The following is a 20,618-nucleotide window of genomic DNA, read 5'->3' as shown; positions in this document are numbered from 1 at the left end:
GCTGAGGTGGGAGGATCACTCGAGCCCAGGAGGTGGAGACTGCAGTAAGCTGTGATCACACTACTACATGCCAGCTTATCTCAAAAAAAAAAAAAAAAAAAAAAAAAAAAAAAAAAAAAAATCCGGCTTCTTTGCAATATTGTTTTATAGCAGGTTTTACTTGGCATGACCATGTCCTTGGCATGACCACAATCCTGTAGGATTGTGTGTGTTCACATAGCTAGTGACTATTGGGAGCTTTCCCCATGTGTTGTGCCCTGCACTAGGCCTGGGACCAGACTCTTCACGGTGTCCCCAGAGGCCTGAGTCTGATTCCCAGTAACACTGTCCTATTGGGTTGCCCCAAGCACATGCAGTCCCTTCTGTGAGCCTCTTATGGGGCTTTTGCACATCCTGAGCCCAGGCTGGTTCCTCTGTGAGATTTCACTGAGCAGAAGGCCCACTGCTCTAAAAATAGGACTGAAAGGAGTATCAGCGGGGTCCTCTCAAGGAGCTGCTGCTGCCCAGGCTTCTTCAGAGCTGTTTGTGCTCACATTCTGCCCAAAACTTGGTCTTCAGGACCCTGGCCCATGACAAACCAGAATTTTAGGAAAACCTAGTCGTTTGGAAAGAAGTGGCAAAGCAGAAGTACTGGCAAAGGGGGAAAACAGAAGGTCAAGTGAAGATGATCAGGGCCGAACAAAGCACCATGGGATACCTTGTGTAGGCACGGAAGATGGTCAGGGCCGAGCAAAGCACCATGGGGATACCTTGTGTAGGCACGGAAGATGGTCAGGGCCGAGCAAAGCACCATGGGGATACCTCGTGTAGGCACAGAAGATGGTCAGGGCCAAGCGAAGTACCACGGGGATACCTAGTGTAGGCACATACCTGCCCGACATTTGGTAGGTCCCATCCAGCCCTTAGCATGTCACCTTGCAAGCAATATTAGATGTCTTTTGAATTTTAAAAAAGTTATTGTTAGTATTTATTGATAAACTTTAAATACCTTGGCCGGACGCTGTGGCTCACGCCTGTAATCCCACAACTTTGGGAGGCCGAGGCGGGCGGATCATGAGGTCAGGAGATCAAGACCATCCTGGCTAACATGGTGAAACCCAGTCTCTACTAAAAATACAAAAAAATTAGCCGGGCGTGGTGGCGGGCATCTGTTGTCCCAGCTACTTGGGAGGCTGAGGCGGGAGAATGGTGTAAACCCGGAAGGCGGAGCTTGCAGTGAGCCGAGATCGTGCCACTGCACTCCAGCCTGGGCAACAGAGCGAGACTCCGTCTCAACAAAAATAAATAAATAAATAAAAATTTAAAAATAAATAAATAAATAAATACCAGCAGAATTATTCCATGTGTAATGGTTAATTTATTGATGATCCTGGATAAGCCAGGTATTTCCATTTTTAGAGAAACTGATTTATTGCACTGAACCCATGACTGGAGTTGGTAGCAGGGGGGTTCCCACAAGAGGGGACCCCACAGCATCCTGAAATGGAGCTGGTTTGGGATTCCGAAGAAAGAAGCATCAAACACCAGGGTGATCTGGCCAGAGCGTTTATTAGGGGGAACTTATGTATAGAGTGGTGTAGCATGTCCTCAAGACAGATAAGGGAAAATAGAGGCTTTACCCACGCTTGCCCATGGAGTGGGTTAGGGTATGGAGTTTCAATTAGGGTTTAAGGAATTTGTCTCAGGGCCAGAACCAGTTTTTCTTTCAGTGTTTTGGGTAACAACCTTGATGCCTTTATCAGTGCCTGGGAATGTTCAAGGGCCCAGTTTGGGTTCAAGCCTGCTGGGAAAACCTACAGTTGACTGGGTCACAGAGAGGTCAAGATACTCTGTCATTTTCAATCTGAACTCGGAAAGAAAGGAGGTAGGCACTGGGGGGCCCCACTGAACCTCTAAAATCCTGCTTTCCTAAAGAATTTATCAACACCTGGTTTGTTCTCCCAGGCAGTTTTCCCTAGGGCCCTTACCTTTGTCTTCTATTCTCCAAGATTTGGTTGTTCACAGGGTGGCCTTTAACAGCCTGCTAGTTGTGGCCTCATTCCCATCTCCCTCCAGTGCCATTCTTTCTCGCCGTCCTTTCAAACCACTAGTGCTTCCCCACGGTTGGGAAGGGTTGATGTGGCCACCTGGGAGCCCCTTCACTTACTGGAGTCAAGTGGGTCTTGACCCAGCTGGGGACCTCAAGAACCCTGAGTCAGGGATCACTTGAGCCCAGAAGCTTGAGACTTCAGTGAGCTGTGATCTTGCCATGGCACTCCAGCCTGGGTGACAGAGCAAGACCCTGTCTCAAATTTTAAAAAGAAAAAGAATTCTAAGTCAGGTTTCTGGGTTGGTGCTGGTTAGGTGTCTGAGAGGCTCTGAGCACTCCTAGGGAACCAGGGTGGATGTTCTGGCAGGGGGAAAAGGCTGGGTTTGCTTTTGCTCCCAGCACTTTTGGAGAGGCAGGCTCTTCTAGAGAATCCTAGGGTAAGGATGGGGGTGGTCTTAGGTCCTTTCCAAACCACAGATACATGACACAGTAACCGTTTGTGCTGCTTCCTGCTTTTCTGGAGAGCCAGTACTTTTTTTTTTTTTTAAGGTGGAGTCTCACTCTGTCACCCAGGTTGGAGTGCAATGGCGCGATCTTGGCTCACTGCAGCCTCTGCCTCCTGGGTTCAAGCGATTCTTCTGCCTCAGCCTCCTGAGTAGCTGGGATTATAGGCGCGCACCACCACGCCCAGCCAATTTTTGTATTTTTAGTAGAAACAGGGTTTCACCATGTTGGTCGGGCTGCTCTCGATCTCCTGACCTCGTGATCCACCCGCCTTGGCCTCCCAAAGTGCTGGGATTACAGGCGTAAGCCACCATGCCTGGCTGAGCCAGTACTTTTGATCTAAGAGGGAGCTGACGTATATCAAGGGTCCACTCCTATGTGCTCTCTTATTTTCATCATACTCCTCCTCACTTTAATGATCCCTGTTTTATAGATGAGGAGATTGAGGCTTAGAGAGGTTAAAAACATTCTGTATGGGAAACTGAGGCAGGAGAATCATTTGAACCTGGGAGGCAGAGGTGGTAGTGAGCCGAGATTGCGCCACTGCACTCCATTCTGGGCAACAAGAGTGAAACTTCGTCTCAAAACAAAACAAAACAACAAAACATGCTGTATATCCTGTCACCTGGTACGTTTCCCAACCAGGACTTAAACCCAGTCTGCAGTAAGCCCCAGTCTCCAGTGTGTCAGAAAAGGTCAGGGACAATTAAGGAGGACTTCCCTTCCACTTTGCCTGGCCCACAAGGGCCTGTATTTCTGCCATCATTCTGTCTCCCACCCCCAGATGCTGTTCGCTAGCCCAGGCTTGAATGGGTGTCATTCTCTCTGCAGATCCCAGAAATTATCCATTTCTGCTGTGATTTCCTCATGTCCTGGGTGGACGAAGAGAACATTCTTGATGTCTACCGGCTGGCAGAGCTGTTTGATTTGAGCCGCCTGACTGAGCAACTGGACACCTACATCCTCAAAAACTTTGTGGCCTTCTCTCGGACTGACAAGTACCGCCAGCTTCCACTGGAGAAGGTCTACTCCCTCCTCAGCAGCAATCGCCTGGAGGTCTCCTGTGAGACCGAGGTATACGAGGGAGCCCTTCTCTACCATTACAGCCTGGAGCAGGTGCAGGCTGACCAGATCTCGCTGCACGAGCCCCCAAAGCTCCTTGAGACAGTGCGGTTTCCGCTGATGGAAGCTGAGGTCCTGCAGCGGCTGCATGACAAGCTGGACCCCAGCCCATTGAGGGACACAGTGGCCAGTGCCCTCATGTACCACCGGAACGAGAGCCTACAGCCCAGCCTGCAGAGCCCGCAAACGGAGCTGCGGTCGGACTTCCAGTGCGTTGTGGGCTTCGGGGGCATTCACTCCACGCCGTCCACTGTCCTCAGCGACCAGGCCAAGTATCTAAACCCTTTACTGGGAGAGTGGAAGCACTTCACTGCCTCCTTGGCACCCCGCATGTCCAACCAGGGCATCGCGGTGCTCAACAACTTCGTATACTTGATTGGAGGGGACAACAATGTCCAAGGATTTCGAGCAGAGTCCCGATGCTGGAGGTAGGACAGGGTGCTAGCTGGTCCCTTTGTCTTCAGGTGATGTGAGGGTGTGGAAGTCATGGGCTGAGAGAGTTGCTCAGGTTCCCCCAGCCTTTCACATGAGCTTCACTTGTCATTGTGGAATAAAGTCTGGGTGAATTCAGAGAAGGTGGACAGCAGTGAGATAAGGGAAGGGGACATCCGGATTGCCTTCTTTCCTGCATGTCCTCTACTCCTCAGAAACCCATTTACCCTGGACCCCTGCTCAGCCTCTTTGGGGTGGGCTAGGTTGTGAGTGTATTGTGCAGGAGGAGACGGGAGGGGAGCCCACAGCAGGAAAGGCAGTCGGACTGTGATGGAGAGGACCTAGGAGCAGTGGCAGCTGGGCAGCCTCGCCCTCCGTCGTGCTCTCTCTCAGCTTTGATGCATATTGTTTCAGTTTCCCTTCGCCAGTCTGCCTTGCTCTTTCTTCTTTCTTACCTGCTCGCTAATGGTGGAACAGACTTCCTGCTTCTGTGCCTGAGCAGCATGCAGTCTTCAGCCCAGGGGAGTGGTAAAGGCCAACAAGCATCACTGAGCCGCATGCTGCATTTTCACTGTGCCCTGCAGTCAGCCACACACTTAGCACAATTTCCCCTGGGAGGAGGCAGTTTTCCCAAGAGAGGGTTTTGTGGACTGCTGTGGTCCGTAGGATGCACCTGGCTCTATCAGTCACTTAGGCTGTGATCTCACAAATGCATTTCTGAGCAGAGCAAGGGACAGTGGGTCAAGCCCACCAGCCTCAACTACCATTAGATTTCCAGGGATCCCTCCACCTTACCTTGGTGCATGTGAGAAATCTCCCCACCCTTCATGCTGAGAGAGAGAGATTGCTAACTATTTCCAGCAGCCATGAGCTAGATGCTGACTGAGTTCATGTTCATGTTTCTGTTTTCTGGGATCAGGGTGGGGTAGGGCCTGTCCTGGCCATGCCACTTGGAATCAAGCATAGTGATCCTGGCCAAGGAGGAGAAGACCATTTCTAGGCCACCTCTCTACTCCTGGCCCCAGGAAGTGATCTCCTTTGTTAAGCTGATGAGACTCAGAGGTTGGCAATAACACATTGTGGTTAAGTATGAGGAAGGGCAGGTTTCAGAAAAAAGGAAACAGCTACCTTTATTTCCTCCCTAAACAAAAGTTGTCCCCCCAGTGGGTGTGGCCACACCAGGTTCAGACTTCCCTCTGGCCAAACCTTAAACCTTCTTTTTTAGGGGACTCGGTTTCCCAGTTGGGGGGCCAAGGCCAGACCACCCTGCTGAGAGTAACCTACAGACCTGCAAAGCCAATCTCTCCAGAGTGTTTTGGCCTCTGACCCTTAGCAGAAGGTAGAGACAGCTGTGTGCCCAGCAGGGATGCTGGATGTTTCCACAGAACTGTCCCTGGGGGGTGACAGCTAGGGATTCTGCCTGCCCCTGTCCTCTGTCCACCTGCTATGGGCCATTGATCTCACTTTCACTTACAGTGGGAGTATGAATTTCCCCTTGTGAAGGGGTGTTTGTGAGACCAAAGCTGAACTCTGAGTAATGCTAATATTAGCCCCTGTAACCAATAACCAGTCCCAAACCCCTGTCTGAGAGTAGGATCACAATGGCAAGTGGGGTCGGCAAGACCTGCCTTGAGAGAGTAGGTACCCACAGAGTGCAAGTGGCGGGAAGGGCCACAGCCCTACTGGTTAACCCAGGGGTGTATCATTTCTCCAGAATGAAGGCTTCATTAACCTTCCAGTGGACTCAAAACTTCCACATGAATCCTTAATTTGAATATTCTAAGAGTTTGGATCTTTCTCTGCTTTCTCATTTCATCAGCCTTAGAACTGGTGAATTCTAAAAGCTATAGGCTTTTAGAATATAAGGAAACAAGATTTTACAGTAAATTAGGCTTTGCATTTTGATGAGTTACTTACCAGGTTATATCTTAAAGCATTGATACAGAAACCGCATATTTTAAAACCTTACCTCTCTTGGAGCAAATGGTGTTTGTCTCCAAGATACTACTTTTTTCTTTCATTCCTTCTTTCTTTGTATCTATATTATCTACATTATTCTTTGTACCTTTCCCATAGCCATAGCCCTGTGGATTACTGAACACCAACTGCATAGTATACCTAGTAGTAGCTGGTTACATGCTGCTATGTGCCCTGACCCTACTTAAAATAATAATTTAGGCTATGTGCAGATCATGTCAATAATCCCAGCACTTTGAGAGGTTGAGGCAGCAGGATCTCTTGAGCCCAGGAATTCAAGATCAGCCTGGGCAACAAAGCGAGACCCTGTCTCTACCGAAAAAAAAAAAATTAGCTGGGCCTGATGGCGCGTGCTTGCAGTCCTGGCTACTTGGAAGGCTGAGGCAGGAGGATCACTTGAGCTCAGGAGTTTTAGACTTCAGTGAACTATGATCATGCCCCTGTACTGTAGCCTGGGCAACAGAGTGAGACCCTGTCTCTAAAAAAATTTGTTTTAAATAATGTGATTTTTCCCTGGGCATTTTCGTGGCTGCTAATATTTTAAAGTACGTTTAATTTTTTTTTTTTTTTTTTCTTTGAGAGGAGTCTAGCTCTGTCACCCAGGCTGGAGTACAATGGCATGATCTCGGCTCACTGCAACCTCTGCCTCCTGGGTTCAAGCCATTCTCCTGCCTCAGCCTCCCAAATAGCTGGGATTATAGGCACCCACCACCACGCCCAGCTAACTTTTTTGTTTTGGGGGTTTTTTTTTGAGATGGAGTCTCACTCTTTTCTGCCCAGGCTAGAGTGCAATGGTGTGATCTTGGCTCACTGCAACCTCCGCCTCCCAGGTTCAAGCAATTCTGCCTCAGCCTCCTGAGTAGTTGGGATTACAGGTGTGTGCCACTATGCCCCGCTTATTTTGTATTTTTTGTAGAGATGGGGTTTCACCATGTTGGCCAGGCTGGTCTCGAACTCCTGACCTCAGGTGATCCACCTGCCTCAGCCTCCCAAAGTGCTGGGATTACAGGTGTGAGCCACCACGCCCCGCCATTGTTTTGTATTTTTAGTAGAGATGGAGTTTCACCATGTTAACCAAGCTGGTCTTGAACTCCTGACTTCAGGTGATCCACCCACCTCAGCCTCCCAAAGTGTTGAGATTACAGGCATGAGCCACCGTGCCTGGTCAGTACATTTAATTTATTTAAAAAAATTTAATAGACATTAAAATATTAATAGTCATGCAAATGCTTAAGTCATAGAAATATAGAAGAAAAACAGTCTACTGTTTTTTTTTTTTTTTTTTTTTTTTTGAGACGGACTCTCACTGTATCCTAGGCTGGCGTGCAGTGGTGTGATCTCGGCTTACTGTAAGCTCTGCCTCCCGGGTTCACACCATTCTCCTGCCTCAGTCTCCCGAGTAGCTGGGACTACAGGCGCCTGCCACCAGCCTGGCTAATTTTTTGTATTTTTAGTAGAGACAGGGTCTCACCGTGTTAGCCAGTCTTGATCTCCTCACCTCGTGATCTGCCTGCCTCAGCCTCCCAAAGTGCTGAGATTATAGGTGTGAGCCACCACATCTGGCCACAGTCTACTGAATTTAACAGGAATTCCAGAATATTTTTGTACCAGCTCTAGGGTTCATGTCTGAGTTTAAAATAGGATGATACAAATCTGAGTTAAAGTGACTCTCCTAGTCAGTTTCAGCTGCTATAACAAATACTACAGATGGAGTGACTTAGACAACATATCTCTATTTCTCACTGTCTGGATACTAGGAAGTCCAAGATCATGGTATTGGCCAGTTCAGTCCCGGTAAGGGCCCTTTCTGTCTGTGTTCTCACATGGTGGAGAGAAAGAGCTGTAGTCTTGGGCACTAAGCCCGTCATGGGGCTCCACCCTCATGACCTGATCACCTCCCGAAGGCCTTGCCTCCCAGTAGCATCACATTGGGGATTAGGCCTTCAACATAGGGGTTTTGGGGGAATCCAAACATCTAGTCCATAGCAATAACTAAAATTGTTTACATCTTTATATGCAAAAATAAAGCTTATTTTTATTAGAAAAATATTGCTTGAGGACTTATTCTAATAAAGTAGAAAATTAATTCAATAAAGGGGAAGGAGGGATACAGGACACAACAGGGAAATAAGAAATCAGTGGAACTTTGGCTATGTCTAAATTATTGACATATGGTATCACTGTTGGTGTCTTTTTTTTTTTTTTTTTTTTTGGTGGGGTGGAGTCTTGCTCTGTCGCCCAGGCTGGAGTGCAGTGGCATGATATCAGCTCACTGCAACTTCCACCTCCCAAGTTCAGGTGATTCTCCTACCTCAGCCTCCGGAGTAACTGGAACTACAGGCACACGCCACCATGCCTGGCTAATTTTTTATATTTTTAGTGGAGACGGGGTTTCACCACATTGGCCAGTCTGGTCTTGAACTCCTGACCTCGTGATCCACCCGCCTCGGCCTCCCAAAGTGCTGGGATTACAGGTGTGAGCCACCACGCCCGGCCCTGTATGTGTCTTTAAATTTGAAGCCACAAATCCACATGAACTCAGCTTAAAAAGCTGTTAGGACAGTAGATGAGAAGAGCAAACAGAAGCACATGGAGGGTCCTATCTCACTCTAGTTGCAGACACTTGGGGTGCAGATGTTGATTGAGACAGAATGAACACAAGAGAGGAAAGATTTGTACATAAAGGAGCATGGCGCACAGGAAAGGCAGTGAACAGCACCATCCCAGCCAGTTGACGGGGCCTCTGTGAGTGCTGTGCCCCAAGCCTGGACTGCTGGTCCCTAGCCAGATCTTATTCTGGCTTGTGCCCCAGGTCATGCAGGTCTCAGACCTTGCCTTCTCAGGAGGCCTTTCCTGATCATTGGAAGGAAGCTCTGCCCTCCCCAGGCCCTGCTGACTAGCAGGTCACTCATCTCCTTACCTCCCTTTCTTTCCTTCACAGTGTCTGTCATTATATCGAGCACTGCTCTGGTTAGCCTGTTTCCATTCTGCAGGGGAAGGCAGGGCCCTGACCTCTTGAGGCTCCCTCTGGATGTAGTGCTGAGCACTGTGCCCCATCCACAGTGGGAGGCCTGGGAATGTTGATAGAGTGAATGAATGATTCATTGCTGGTAATCTTATTCCTTTGTTTAATTCATTCAGCAGACAGAACATAATCTGTCCTGAGCCAAAGGCTATACTGAGTTCTAGGAATATAGAAATGAACCCTGATCCATTAGAACCCCAAAGTTAACAAGGACCCTTTTCATGCTCATCTTTTATGATTCCTCTTGATAGCTTTTCTAGGCAGGTGATATCACCTCATTGGACAGGTGCAGAACTGAGTAAACTCCAAGAGATTAAAACTGATGCCCAGGCAGACCCAGCTAGACAGGGCAGAGCCCAGGATTCACACCAGGTCAGGGGCACCCAGGTGTGTGTTCCCTCTCCTGTTGGCCCTGCCTCCTGAGGCTCTTGTTTGCTGCATTCCTGGTAGGCAGGGAGGGGCTGGCCACGCTGCAGGGGCTGGAGGAAGCAGCAGCAGAGCACAGCTAACTTGTGCTTTGGAGCAAAGGATGAAACTGATCTTTTCACTGACCAGCATAGGGCACAGGCCAAAGAAAATTTTGGTTACTGTCTTGTGAGCCAGTTGAAGTTAGACTTGTTCTCTTTGGAATAAGTCTTCCTCTGGAGAAATAAAAACACTTGTATGAAAGAGGCTGTAACTATCTGTGGGCTGTTGGGCAAGGAGGCTTCAGACACTGGCTTTGAGCTCACTGGGTCCTGGCCCCTCATGGCTCTATGATCATCTCTGCTCCACACTGCAGGCCATGCTCCCTGTTGGTGCTCAGCCCAGGAGCCCCCCTTGGGTCCTAGCCAGACTCCTCTACCCTCATGGGCCTGCTGCAGCGAGTCCAGTGCCTTTTCTCCCATGGGGGGGTCCCTGGAATCTCACACACCCTGCCCTTACAGAGCCTGCAGTCCAGGGTAGGAGTTAACCCTTTCCAGTTTCCCAGAGAGGGAGGCCTTGAGTGGAGGGGAGGTCAGGAAACTCGGGGCTGGCAGCATGGTGGGAGGAGGTGAAAGTACGATGACTAGAGCCTTGTGTGCTGCTGTTGACAAAGCTTGAGGGTATGATGGGTGCTGTGTGCAGGGTGTGCCTGAGCAGACCACTCCTGATGGAGTGCTGGGGGAAGTTCAAGGCCGGGAGGCCAGTGAGGGGGCTGATGCACCCATCCAGTGGAGAGGCTATATTTGGAGGCCCTCCTGAGTGGGAGCAAGGCTATGTGGACGGTGAGATGAGGTAAGTGAGATGGAAGTGGCTGTACAGCCATTGAAGCTGAGGCAGGAGGATTGCCTGAGTCCAGGAGTTTGAGACCAGCCTGGACAATATATGTCACAGGTGTCAAGATCTTGTCTCTATCAAAAAAAAAAAAAAAATAGTTGACGTAGTGGTGCATACCTCTAGTCCCAGCTACTTGGGAGACTGAGGTGGTAGGATCACTTAAGCCCAGGAGGTCGAGGCTACAGTGAGCCATGATTGTGCCACTGCACTTCCACTTCCACTTCAGCCTAGGGGACAGAGAGACCCAGTCTCACAAAAAAAAAAAAAAAAAAAAAAAAGAAGCCATTGGACAGCCCAGGTGGACAGTTAGGTGGAAACACAGAAGGCTCCTGGCCACTCCTTCCATTCTGTGTTTGGGGAAGCACCTGTGCTCAGGTGTGTAACAGCCTGCAGGCCTGGCTGTAGATCGGTGTGCACTGGTATGTGGGGCAGTTGGGGAGGGTTCAGGCTGGGCCGAGGCAAAGCAGAAATGGGACCAGAACAAGAGGTGCAAGCCTGCGGGGCAGCCTCCCTGCCTAGTCAGTGCTGTGCTTTCCTCATATCTTGGCACAGGTATGACCCACGGCACAACCGCTGGTTCCAGATCCAGTCCCTGCAGCAGGAGCACGCCGACCTGTCCGTGTGTGTTGTAGGCAGGTACATCTACGCTGTGGCGGGCCGTGACTACCACAACGACCTGAATGCTGTGGAGCGCTACGACCCTGCCACCAACTGCTGGGCATATGTGGCTCCACTCAAGAGGGAGGTAAGGAAGAAGAGGGGCCTTCTCCTGCCTAATTTCCTTCCCCAGGATGTGCAAAGAGTGAGAGGCCCAGGTGTTAAGACCTGTCCCAGGTCAGGGAAACAGGCTCAGTGAGCAGAATCCGTGCTTCTCCAGAGACCCTGCATTGAATGCATTGATAAGGCCCCATGAGGTTCAGCCAGCCCACCTGGGGAGGCTCATCAAGGATCCAGACCCCATTGCTCAGAATTGCACCCCACTTGTGAGTCTCACATGCTGAGACCTTGTCACACCACCTTGGCCCTGGCAAGCTGCTTTAACCTTGTAGTTCAAATGTGGATAGAACATTTGCTCTTTGTGCAGCTGAGATGAGCTGGGACACTTCCAGAGATGTTAAACAGGAAGGGGCCCTGAGAGAGGTGAGGGCCCTCAGTAGCCCAGCTCACTGGCCTATCCTCAGACCTCTTCCCTCTAGGTCCCCTGAAGGGTGGGGCCTTCCAGAGCCAAGAAACACTCGAAGGTTTTATTTTTTATATTAAATCCTATGTTTGAATATTGGGACAACTTGAAAAGAAAACAAAATCATGTGCATACTATATAATACTTTTATTCCAATTTGAAGATGTTTAAAATTATGTTCATTGTGGAAAAGTGATGTTTTAGGGAGGTGCCTCTTTTTTATATTATGGCTTTGGGGTACTCAGGCCTGGTGTAACAACCAGACATGGGATCCCAGGGAAGGAATAGGCCTTGCTGGCCCCCTATTTCCTGGGTCTCAGCTTCCGAGAACAGGATATGCACCCTGCTAGTACTGGCATAGCATTTGTGGAGCACCTGCTATGGGCCAGGTACACCTTTGGGGATTCCCAAGAGGCAGATGATGGTATGGAGGGCAGGTTCTACCTGCACTGCCTCAGGGAGTTTAGCAAGAGCTCTGGCCTTTGTAAGCCTCTTTCCAGTATCTCTCATGACCCCCAATCCCCCCAGGGACTTAGACTTTGACTTCAGGGAGTGAGGGCTAGTGTCTCCTCAATGGATCCAGCTCTTTATCCAGGTCATTCACATAGCCCACACAGATTTCTGTCTCTTGGGCAGCTGTGAGCTGCAAGCTGTGACCTGCTCCTTGCTCTCAGCTTCTTTGGGGAGAAGGAAGCCTCTTTGGAAGGACACTCCCTACCCCCATCCTGGGGAAAGGAGCAGATTTTGCATGGAGAAGATCAGGAAGTCCTTGAGACCAAGCAGACAAGAAGGGCTCTTGGGTTCTGTTCCAGGAAGGGTGATGGGGGAAGCCTCCTAGGTGGGTGTTGTGGGAGGGGCTTAGCAATTTCTTTGTCTGTGGCAGCTGGGGAAGCAGCAGTTCTCCAGCTTGGCCACAGAGGGGCAGCCTTGGCTTTCAACTAGCTGCGTCCTGGCTGCCGGTGTTCCTTCTTTCATGCATGCATTCATTCCGCAACTACTAAGCACCAAGTACCAAGTCCTGGGAATCCAGTGGTGACAAGAAATGAGAAAGACTCCCCACTCCATGGTGTTTACAGCCTTGTAGGAGAAACCACTCTTAACCAGCAAACAAATCAATAAAGTGGTTACAATTATGGTAAGTGAAATGAAGAGGGGGCTGAACTGAAGCATTTCCAGGGAGGGGGCTCTGGTAGGATAAATCTAGAGGGACTTTTTGGGGAATGTCCACCTGAGGAGATGTCAATTAGACCTACCATTTACAGGGGAGGAAATGTTACTGGGAATGTGTCCTCAGTCCTTATCTTTTTGGTTGAAAGACTTTAAGCAAGAGACATGCATTAACAAAGATAAGTGTAAGGCAGTTTATTGCAAAAGCAAGAGTACATTCTGAAGGCTGAGGCAGAGCACGCTGCTTCAGAATAAGATCGCCCCAACTGGCACTGGGAAACCTCCCTTACGGGAGGTTTAATGATTATGCATAAATGGGCGGGAAGAGGTGTTACTCATAAGCATGTTTTGTTTGGGTGGTCTAGCAGCGCATGCACTGTGGCTCTACATGCTAGTGTATTTATCGCATGTCTCATTAGCATCTTAAATCTTCACTGAGGAGGTGTGTTTTTTACCGTTACAATGAGCAAAAGTTACTTTCGAAGCAAGCAAAACTGGGGCAAAATATACAACACAGGCTCCTTGGGGTGGAAAGTCCCTTGTGGGGTTAGTTCCTATTTGAGCTGGATAAGCTCAACTGAAAGAGGGGTTGGGGCTTTTGAAACCCCAGGTGTGGTTAACATGTCTCAGAGGTCATAGTCCCTTCCGGGCATGCTAGGGGCTGAGGCCGACCTGGAATCCACTTCCCTGCTCATATCTAACCATCTGCCTAGTCTAACAGAAGGACCTTCCAGGGCAGGAGACGGGCTCACAGCTTTTCCTGAGCAGAGGAAGAAACATGGGGCATGCTTGTAGGAAAAGAAAGCCCAAGGATCAAGAGCAGAGCAAGTGAGGCTGGCCCTGGGTCATCGCGTGGTCTGGGTTGAAGGCAGCAGTAACCTGTGCTGACACATAGCTGTGGAGCTGGAGGGAGATGGGAGGGTTCAGAGTGTAGTGTGGAGGTAAACTGATCAGGCTTGCTGATGGATCAGATGTTGGGGAATGAAAAAGGATAGGTCATGTTGGCAGGGCACGGTGGCTCACGCCTGTAATCTCAGCACTTTGGGAGGCCCAGGCGGGCAGATCACCTGAGGTCAGGAGTTAAAGACCAGCCTGGCCAACATGGTGAAACCCCATCTCTATTAAAAATATAAAAATTAGCTGGGCGTGGTGGCGGGCGCCTGTAGTCCCAGCTACTCTGGAGGTTGAAGCAGGAGAATGGCGTGAACCCGGGAGGCAAAGGTTGCAGTGAGCCGAGATCACACCACTGCATTCCAGCCTGGGCAACAGAGCAAGACTCTGTCTGAAAACAAACAAAAAACCTCACAGGATTGGTACACTGAATATTACAAAAAACCGATGAAAGAAATAAAAGAAGATGTGAATAGATGGAGAGACATACCAAGTCCATGGATTGGAAGAGTCAAATAGTAAGAATGTCAGTTCTTTCCCAACCCAATTAATAATACATATATTAATACAGTATTCCTTATATTGGTATAGTATTAATACAGGAATACTAGTATTTCTATCAAAACTTCAGGAATGTTTTTTGTACTATTAAGGGAAAATGAAAATGGAAGCTGAGGTTTGGATATGCCCCTAGGCCAACTGTCTCTAGCCATGTAACTGAAAGTTAAGCTGTCCTCCCTCAGTGTGATAGCATTACAAAGAAAGCTTATGCACAGTAGGGAACAATATACTTCCTCATTCATGCTTTATAAACTGTGCTGTAACTGCTGTGAATTGGGGCTTCATACCACTTCCAGTTTGGGGTTTCTTGGTTCATGAAATCTTTTACAGGCACAATAAGCTTTTTAAAATATTTTTATTTGTTTATTTTTTGAGACAGAGTCTCACTCTGTCACCCAGGCTGGAGTGAAGTGGCATGACCCTGGCTCACTGCAACCTCTGCCTCACTGGTTCAAGTGAGTCTCCTGCCTCAGCCTCCTGAGTAGCTGGGATTACAGGTGAGCACCACCATGCCCAGCTAGTATTTATATTTTTAGTATCATGAGGGTTTCACCATATTTATAGCCCAGGCTGTTCTTGAACCCCTGGTCTCAAGTGATCTGCCTGCCTCGGCCGAAGTGCAGGGATTAGAGAACTGAGCCATTACACCCAGCCTAAAATTTTTTTTTATTGCCGGGTGCAGTGGCTCATGTCTGTAATCCTGGCACTTTGGAAGGCCGAGGATGGTGTATCACTTGAGGTCAGGAGTTAAAGACCAGCCTCACCAACATGGTGAAACCCCGTCTCTACTAAAAATACAAATATTAGCTGGGTGTGGTGCCACACACCTGTAATCCCAGCTACTCGGGAGGCTGAGGCACAAGAATCGCTTGAAGCCAGGAGGCAGAGGTTGCAATGAGCCAAGTTTGTGCCACTGCACTCCAGCTTGGGTGACAGAGTGAGACTCTGTCTCAAAAAATAATAATAAAATAAATTTTAAAATAAGTAATTTTTAAATTTTGATTTGATTTTACTTGTGACAGTAGATGTAAATGAGATTATTCTGAAATTTATATATAAAGGCAAAGGAACTAGAATAGCTCAAATAATTTTGAAAAAGAACAATAAAATGGGAGGAATCTGCCCAATTTCAAGATTACTACATAGCTACAGTAATCAAAGCTGTGGTGTGGATAGAGTGTTAGACACATAGATCAGTGAAACAGAATGGAAAACCCACAGAGCCGGGTAAACATGCCCAGTTGTGTTACACATGATTTTGGACAAAGGTGCAGAAGCAATAGAGTGGAGGAAAGATATCTTTCAGCAAATAGTGTTGGAGCAATTAGATATCCATCGGCAAAAAAATGGACATCAACCCAAGTCCCATACCATACACCAAAATTAATTCAAAATGGCTTATGGAGTTAAATGTAAAACCATAAAACTTCTAGGAAAAAAAAGAAAATCTTTTTTTTTTTGAGACTGTTGATTTTTAATATTTTCTTTAAAAAATACAAAGGAAATTAACTCTGTGGGTTAATACAATTCAGGGAAAGAGGGAAAAATTGAATTTCAGAGCAAAGGTTGTTTAGGTTATCACATTCCCACACTCCCAATACCTATAAAACAAGAATTTCACTCCATGACACAGAGGAATATTGAATGATAGCCCAGAAATGTTGATAGTTGAGGTACTGAAACTAACAAAAGGATTTTGGTTGTCCTTGGTTATTCTGTCCTGTGATGAATAAAATATACACTAAAGGACAGGTAAGGAAAACTTATAGCAGAAAAAAGACTAAATGTACCAAACACAGCAGTACAAACCACTCCTTGGCAGAAGTGTGCTTCTGAAAGAATGGGGCAGTAATCAGGTAGCTGAAATAGTAGGCTACTGTCACTCCCAGCCCATCCCCAAATAAATAGTGTGGAAGTGTAATAGTGTAGTAGTAGTTGATTCAACAAAGAAAGTCTTTCACCCCCATTCAAGGCAAACATTGCCATGGCTAGATGAGCCCTGGCAGGTAATAAGACAACTGTAAAATCACAGGTACTTCTAGTTTATCCCCAGTTATACCGAACTCCCACATTGATGTCATCTTCTCTCATCCCAATATTTGTTCACTCTTTTATTTCCCCAAGGTGTGAAAGACCTTGGGGAAATAAAAAGATCTTTCAAATAATATGCCCTTCTCCATCTTCCAAGCTATGTAATACTTCAGTGCTGTTCTAAGTTCACTGACATTCCATCCAGTTCAGTTTACTTCACTTATTCTAACTTCAATTGTGATATATAAATCTTGACCTCCAAAAGAAGTGTCAGATGAGTCTCTCCCCCTTGGCCCCAAAGTTTTGTGGGGTTTTCCCTTTTGTTTCTCTCTAGAATGGAACTGTGTTGCCCCTAGCTACCTGGAGATTAGAAAATGTATTTGTTCTTGGAAAAAAAAAAAAAAGACTTGAATTTTACCAAGTTTACCTAAATTGGTATCCTTCCAATCATCTAGGCTGGATATTACCCACATCTAGTAGGCAATACTCACCTTAGTTCTTTGCAACGTATGAGGCACAACATACATATAGTATACCAAGCACGTGGTAAGTTAGAAATGACAGGAAAGTGCTCCCCAAAGCAGTGGGAGAGGTCATGTGGTCTCTTACATCCATTCAATGTACATTCTTTTCCCTGGAGTATGTTACCCACCCTTCTCAGGAACAACAACCAGGACGAGGGGGAGTATGTGTCAAATAAGTACAATCATCACTGCACTGGTGCCTGTAATCACCCTGTGCACACAGTGAGAAACAGACATTCTGGAAAGGATTCTTGATTCTCCCACTAACTGTCCGCTGGACTGGTCACTAGCTCTGGATGGTGCTCCAACAATGGTCACTTCTTGTGGAGAACACACACCAGCATCACAGCACTGGGTTCCCATGGATGTCACGACTTCCCAGCTGTCGATGATAGGGTCATAACATTCAATGCTACTTAGCAGGGAATTACCATCATATCCTGAAGTTGCATAGTCTCCCCCAAAGCACTGTGGCCCCTACATTGCATCGTAGAGTGGTCATATTGGTGACAGTTGTCCAGGAATCAGTGAGAATGTTGTATGCTTCATTGGAAGAAAGGTGGGCTGTACCATCAAATCCCCCCACCACATAAATATGGTCATTCATCAGGGCTACTCCCACACCAGAACACTCGATGGCCATTGATGTAACATTAGTCCGATGTCCTGTATGAGGGTATATTTCTCAACTGAATTTAAGATATTCAAGCCGTCATACCCTCCTAGACAGTGGATCACTCCACTGGCCACTACGGGTCCAGCACCTTCCTGGGCTGCCTGCATATCTCCCAGCATGCTCCACTGGTCAATGTTTGGATCATACCACTCCATACTGGTGTGACACCTGCTTCCATCAAAGTCTCCAGAGACACAGATCATATCTCCCCGGGTGGTGGCTCCAGCAAGACCTTGTCAGACATTAATCGGGGTCACAGAATACCAGACCCCATCCTCATCTGCTATGTAGTCTAGACATTCCACTGAACTAAGGCAGGAACAGCTATCATAGCCACCAATAATGTAGATTCGGTCATGTAGGGACACTGAGGCCACATAATGTCTGTTACGAGTGATGTTTGGCAAAAATCTCCACTCCTGAGTCTTAGGGTCATATTTCTCTACCACGTCAGTGGGAGACTGCTGGCTTCCGAAGCCCCCAGCCACCAAAAGCACTTCATTGGCTCCTAGGTGAGCCCTTGTCCTGGGTCCCTGCATCTGACACTGAAGTTCAGGCCTCAGATGAAACTTCTTTGCTTCATCCACCAGATCCCTGCATTGTAAACTACAGCGGAAGAAAGGCTCAGCATCTGTTACATCTGTGATATACCTGGGGGTTAGCAGGGGCATCCGCACATACTGTAGCAGGTTAGGCAAGGGTTTTTCCCGCTGTTTCTTGACGTGCTTCAGGCAGTTGATGACAGCCTCAAAGACTGGCTCTTCAGAATCCACCTGAATTTCATCGCACTTGATTAGCTTTTCCACCCCTCCTTGACTCAGAAGAATGAACTCTTCATGCTACACCACTTCAGGAAAATGCTTCTGGCTGCTTGCATCAGGTCAACACAATTGGGGTTTTAGCAAAATCCCTAATAACCCAGGCAATTAGAAGGGTCCAACTGACTAAGAACTCACAACAGGCTTGTTTCACACCTTTCAACTGAAGCAGACAGGTTGCAGGAAGCAGTTCTTGTGCATTCTCCACTGTCACATGTACTGTTTCTGTGTGCACAAAGTCCGATAAAATGTCCATGGTAGAGGCAGTCAAACTTTGGATGTCAACATAAGGTTTCCCCTTCTGTGAAAGCTCACTAGTGAACATGGCACAGAAGTAATCACTACAGGCAACCAGCACAATCCAATGGGCAGGGAAGTCTTTCTGCTCTACTCTCAATGTCACATCATAGGGTATTGCTTTTCCTGAGGGAGTTCATTGAATTGAGGATGGATTTAGCATGAGTATTTGTCATTATGTCTTTGGGGGCCATAATGCCTCCCATAAAGCAGTGTAGAGAAAGAACAAAATGGGTCCTTGGATTCTGCAACTCTGCTCCTGAAACCACACAGCCGCGCCAGGGCCCATCCCCAGCCTGTGAGGATGGAGTGGGGCATGGGGCCAGCAGGCAGCTCAGGAGGAGCCGAAGCATTGCCACCGTCGCCCACCCTCCCACCCCCTGGGCGCAGTGGCTCTGGAGCCGTCTGGGTCTGGTCCCTGCGGCGGCCGTGTGATGTGATGACCAGAAGAAAATCTTGAGGATCTAGCTAGAGCAAGGAATTCTTAGACTTGACCCCAAAAGTATGAGCCATAAAAAGAAAAATTGATAAGCTGGACTCCATCAAAATTAAAAAATATTTGCAAACCACCTATCTGACAAAGGACTAGTATTAAATAAATACATATATAAACAACTCTTAAAACTCAATGAAAGGCCAGACGCGGTGACTCACACCTGTGATCCCAACATTTTGAAAGGCCAAAGTGGGCGGATCACGAGGTCAGGAGTTCGAGACCAGCCTGGCCAACATGGTGAAACCCCGTGTCTACTAAATATACAAAAATTAGTCGGGCACAGTGGCACACGCCTGTAATCCCAGCTACTTGGGAGGCCGAGGCAGGAGAATCGCTTGAACCTGGGAGGTGGAGGTTGCAGTGAGCGGAGACAGTGCACTCCAACCTGGGCGACAGAGTGAGTGTCCATCTCAAAACAAAACAAAACCTTGGCAAAATACTGCAAATAACCCCATTAGAAAGAGGGCAAAAGAAGTTGGGCACGGTGACTCACACCTGTAATCCCAGCGCTTTGAGAGGCCGAGGCGGGTAGATCACGAGGTCAGGAGATTGAGACCATCCTGGCTAACAGTGAAACCCCGTCTCTACTAAAAATAGAAAACATTAGCTGGGTGTGGTGGTAGATGCCTTGTAGTCCCAGCCACTCGGGAGGCTGAGGCAGGAGAATGGTGTGAACCTGGGAGACAGAGCTTGCAGTGAGCCGAGATCATGCCGCTGCATTCCAGCCTGGGCGACAGAGCGAGACTCTGTCTCAAAAAAAAAAAAAAAAAGAAGGCAAAAGAGTTGAAGAAGCATTTCACTGAAGAGGATATACAGATGGCAAATAAGCATATAAGGAGATGTGTAACATTATTAGCTATTAGGGAGATGCAGATTAAAGCCACAGTGAGAGAACTACCTCAGGATGACTAAAATAAAAAGTAGTGACAGTACAAAATACTGGTGACTGTGCAGGGAAACTATGCTCATGCATTGCTGATAGGAATGTGAAATGGTACAGCCACTCTGGAAAACAGATCTGGCAGTTCTTCCAACTATCATGTGACCCAGCAGTTACCATCCTGGGTGTTTATCCTAGAGAAATGAAAACTACTCTGTATACGTTAGCCAGGCATGGTGATGCGTGCCTGTAATCCCAGCTACTCGGGAGGCTGAGGCATGAGAATTGCTTGAACCCAGGAGGCAGAAGTTGCAGTGAGCCAAGATTTTGCCACTATACTCCAGCATGGGCAATAGACCAAGATCCTGTCTCAAAAAATAAAAAATTTTTAAAAACTTACCTGTACATGAAGATTAATAGTAGCTTTATTGGTAATAGCCAGAAACTGGAAACAAATCAGATGTTTTCAACAGTGAATGGTTAAACAAGCTGTGGTGGATACACATGGAATACTACTCAGCAATAGAAAAGGAACTAACTATTGGTACATGTTGAATACCCCTTATCTGAAATGGTGGGGACCAGAAGTGTTTTGGATTTCAGATTTTTTCAGATTTTGGAATCTTTGCATTATAGTTACTGCTTTAGCATTTCTTGTCCAAAAGTCTGAAATGCATTTCGTTTGAGTGCCATGTATGTACTCAAAAAG

The 20,618-nt window shown here is 47.6% G+C and overlaps 1 protein-coding gene and 1 pseudogene across 1 annotated transcript in view; one reads left to right on the top strand and one right to left on the bottom strand.

Moving 5' to 3' along the window:
* Positions 1-20,618, top strand: part of LOC105480694 (kelch like family member 22) — a 54,699-nt gene that overhangs the window by 27,095 nt on the left and 6,986 nt on the right. The window contains exons 4-5 of the mRNA XM_011739801.2: positions 3,365-4,083; positions 10,941-11,133. Of these exons, the coding sequence (XP_011738103.1) occupies positions 3,365-4,083; positions 10,941-11,133 (912 nt within the window). The remainder of the gene's footprint in view (positions 1-3,364; positions 4,084-10,940; positions 11,134-20,618) is intronic.
* Positions 16,867-18,781, bottom strand: LOC105480691 (kelch-like protein 12 pseudogene; annotated as a pseudogene).

Source organism: Macaca nemestrina, chromosome 15 (assembly GCF_043159975.1).
Source record: "Macaca nemestrina isolate mMacNem1 chromosome 15, mMacNem.hap1, whole genome shotgun sequence".
Lineage (NCBI taxonomy): Eukaryota > Metazoa > Chordata > Mammalia > Primates > Cercopithecidae > Macaca > Macaca nemestrina.
This window is presented reverse-complemented; position numbering and strand designations above follow the sequence as displayed.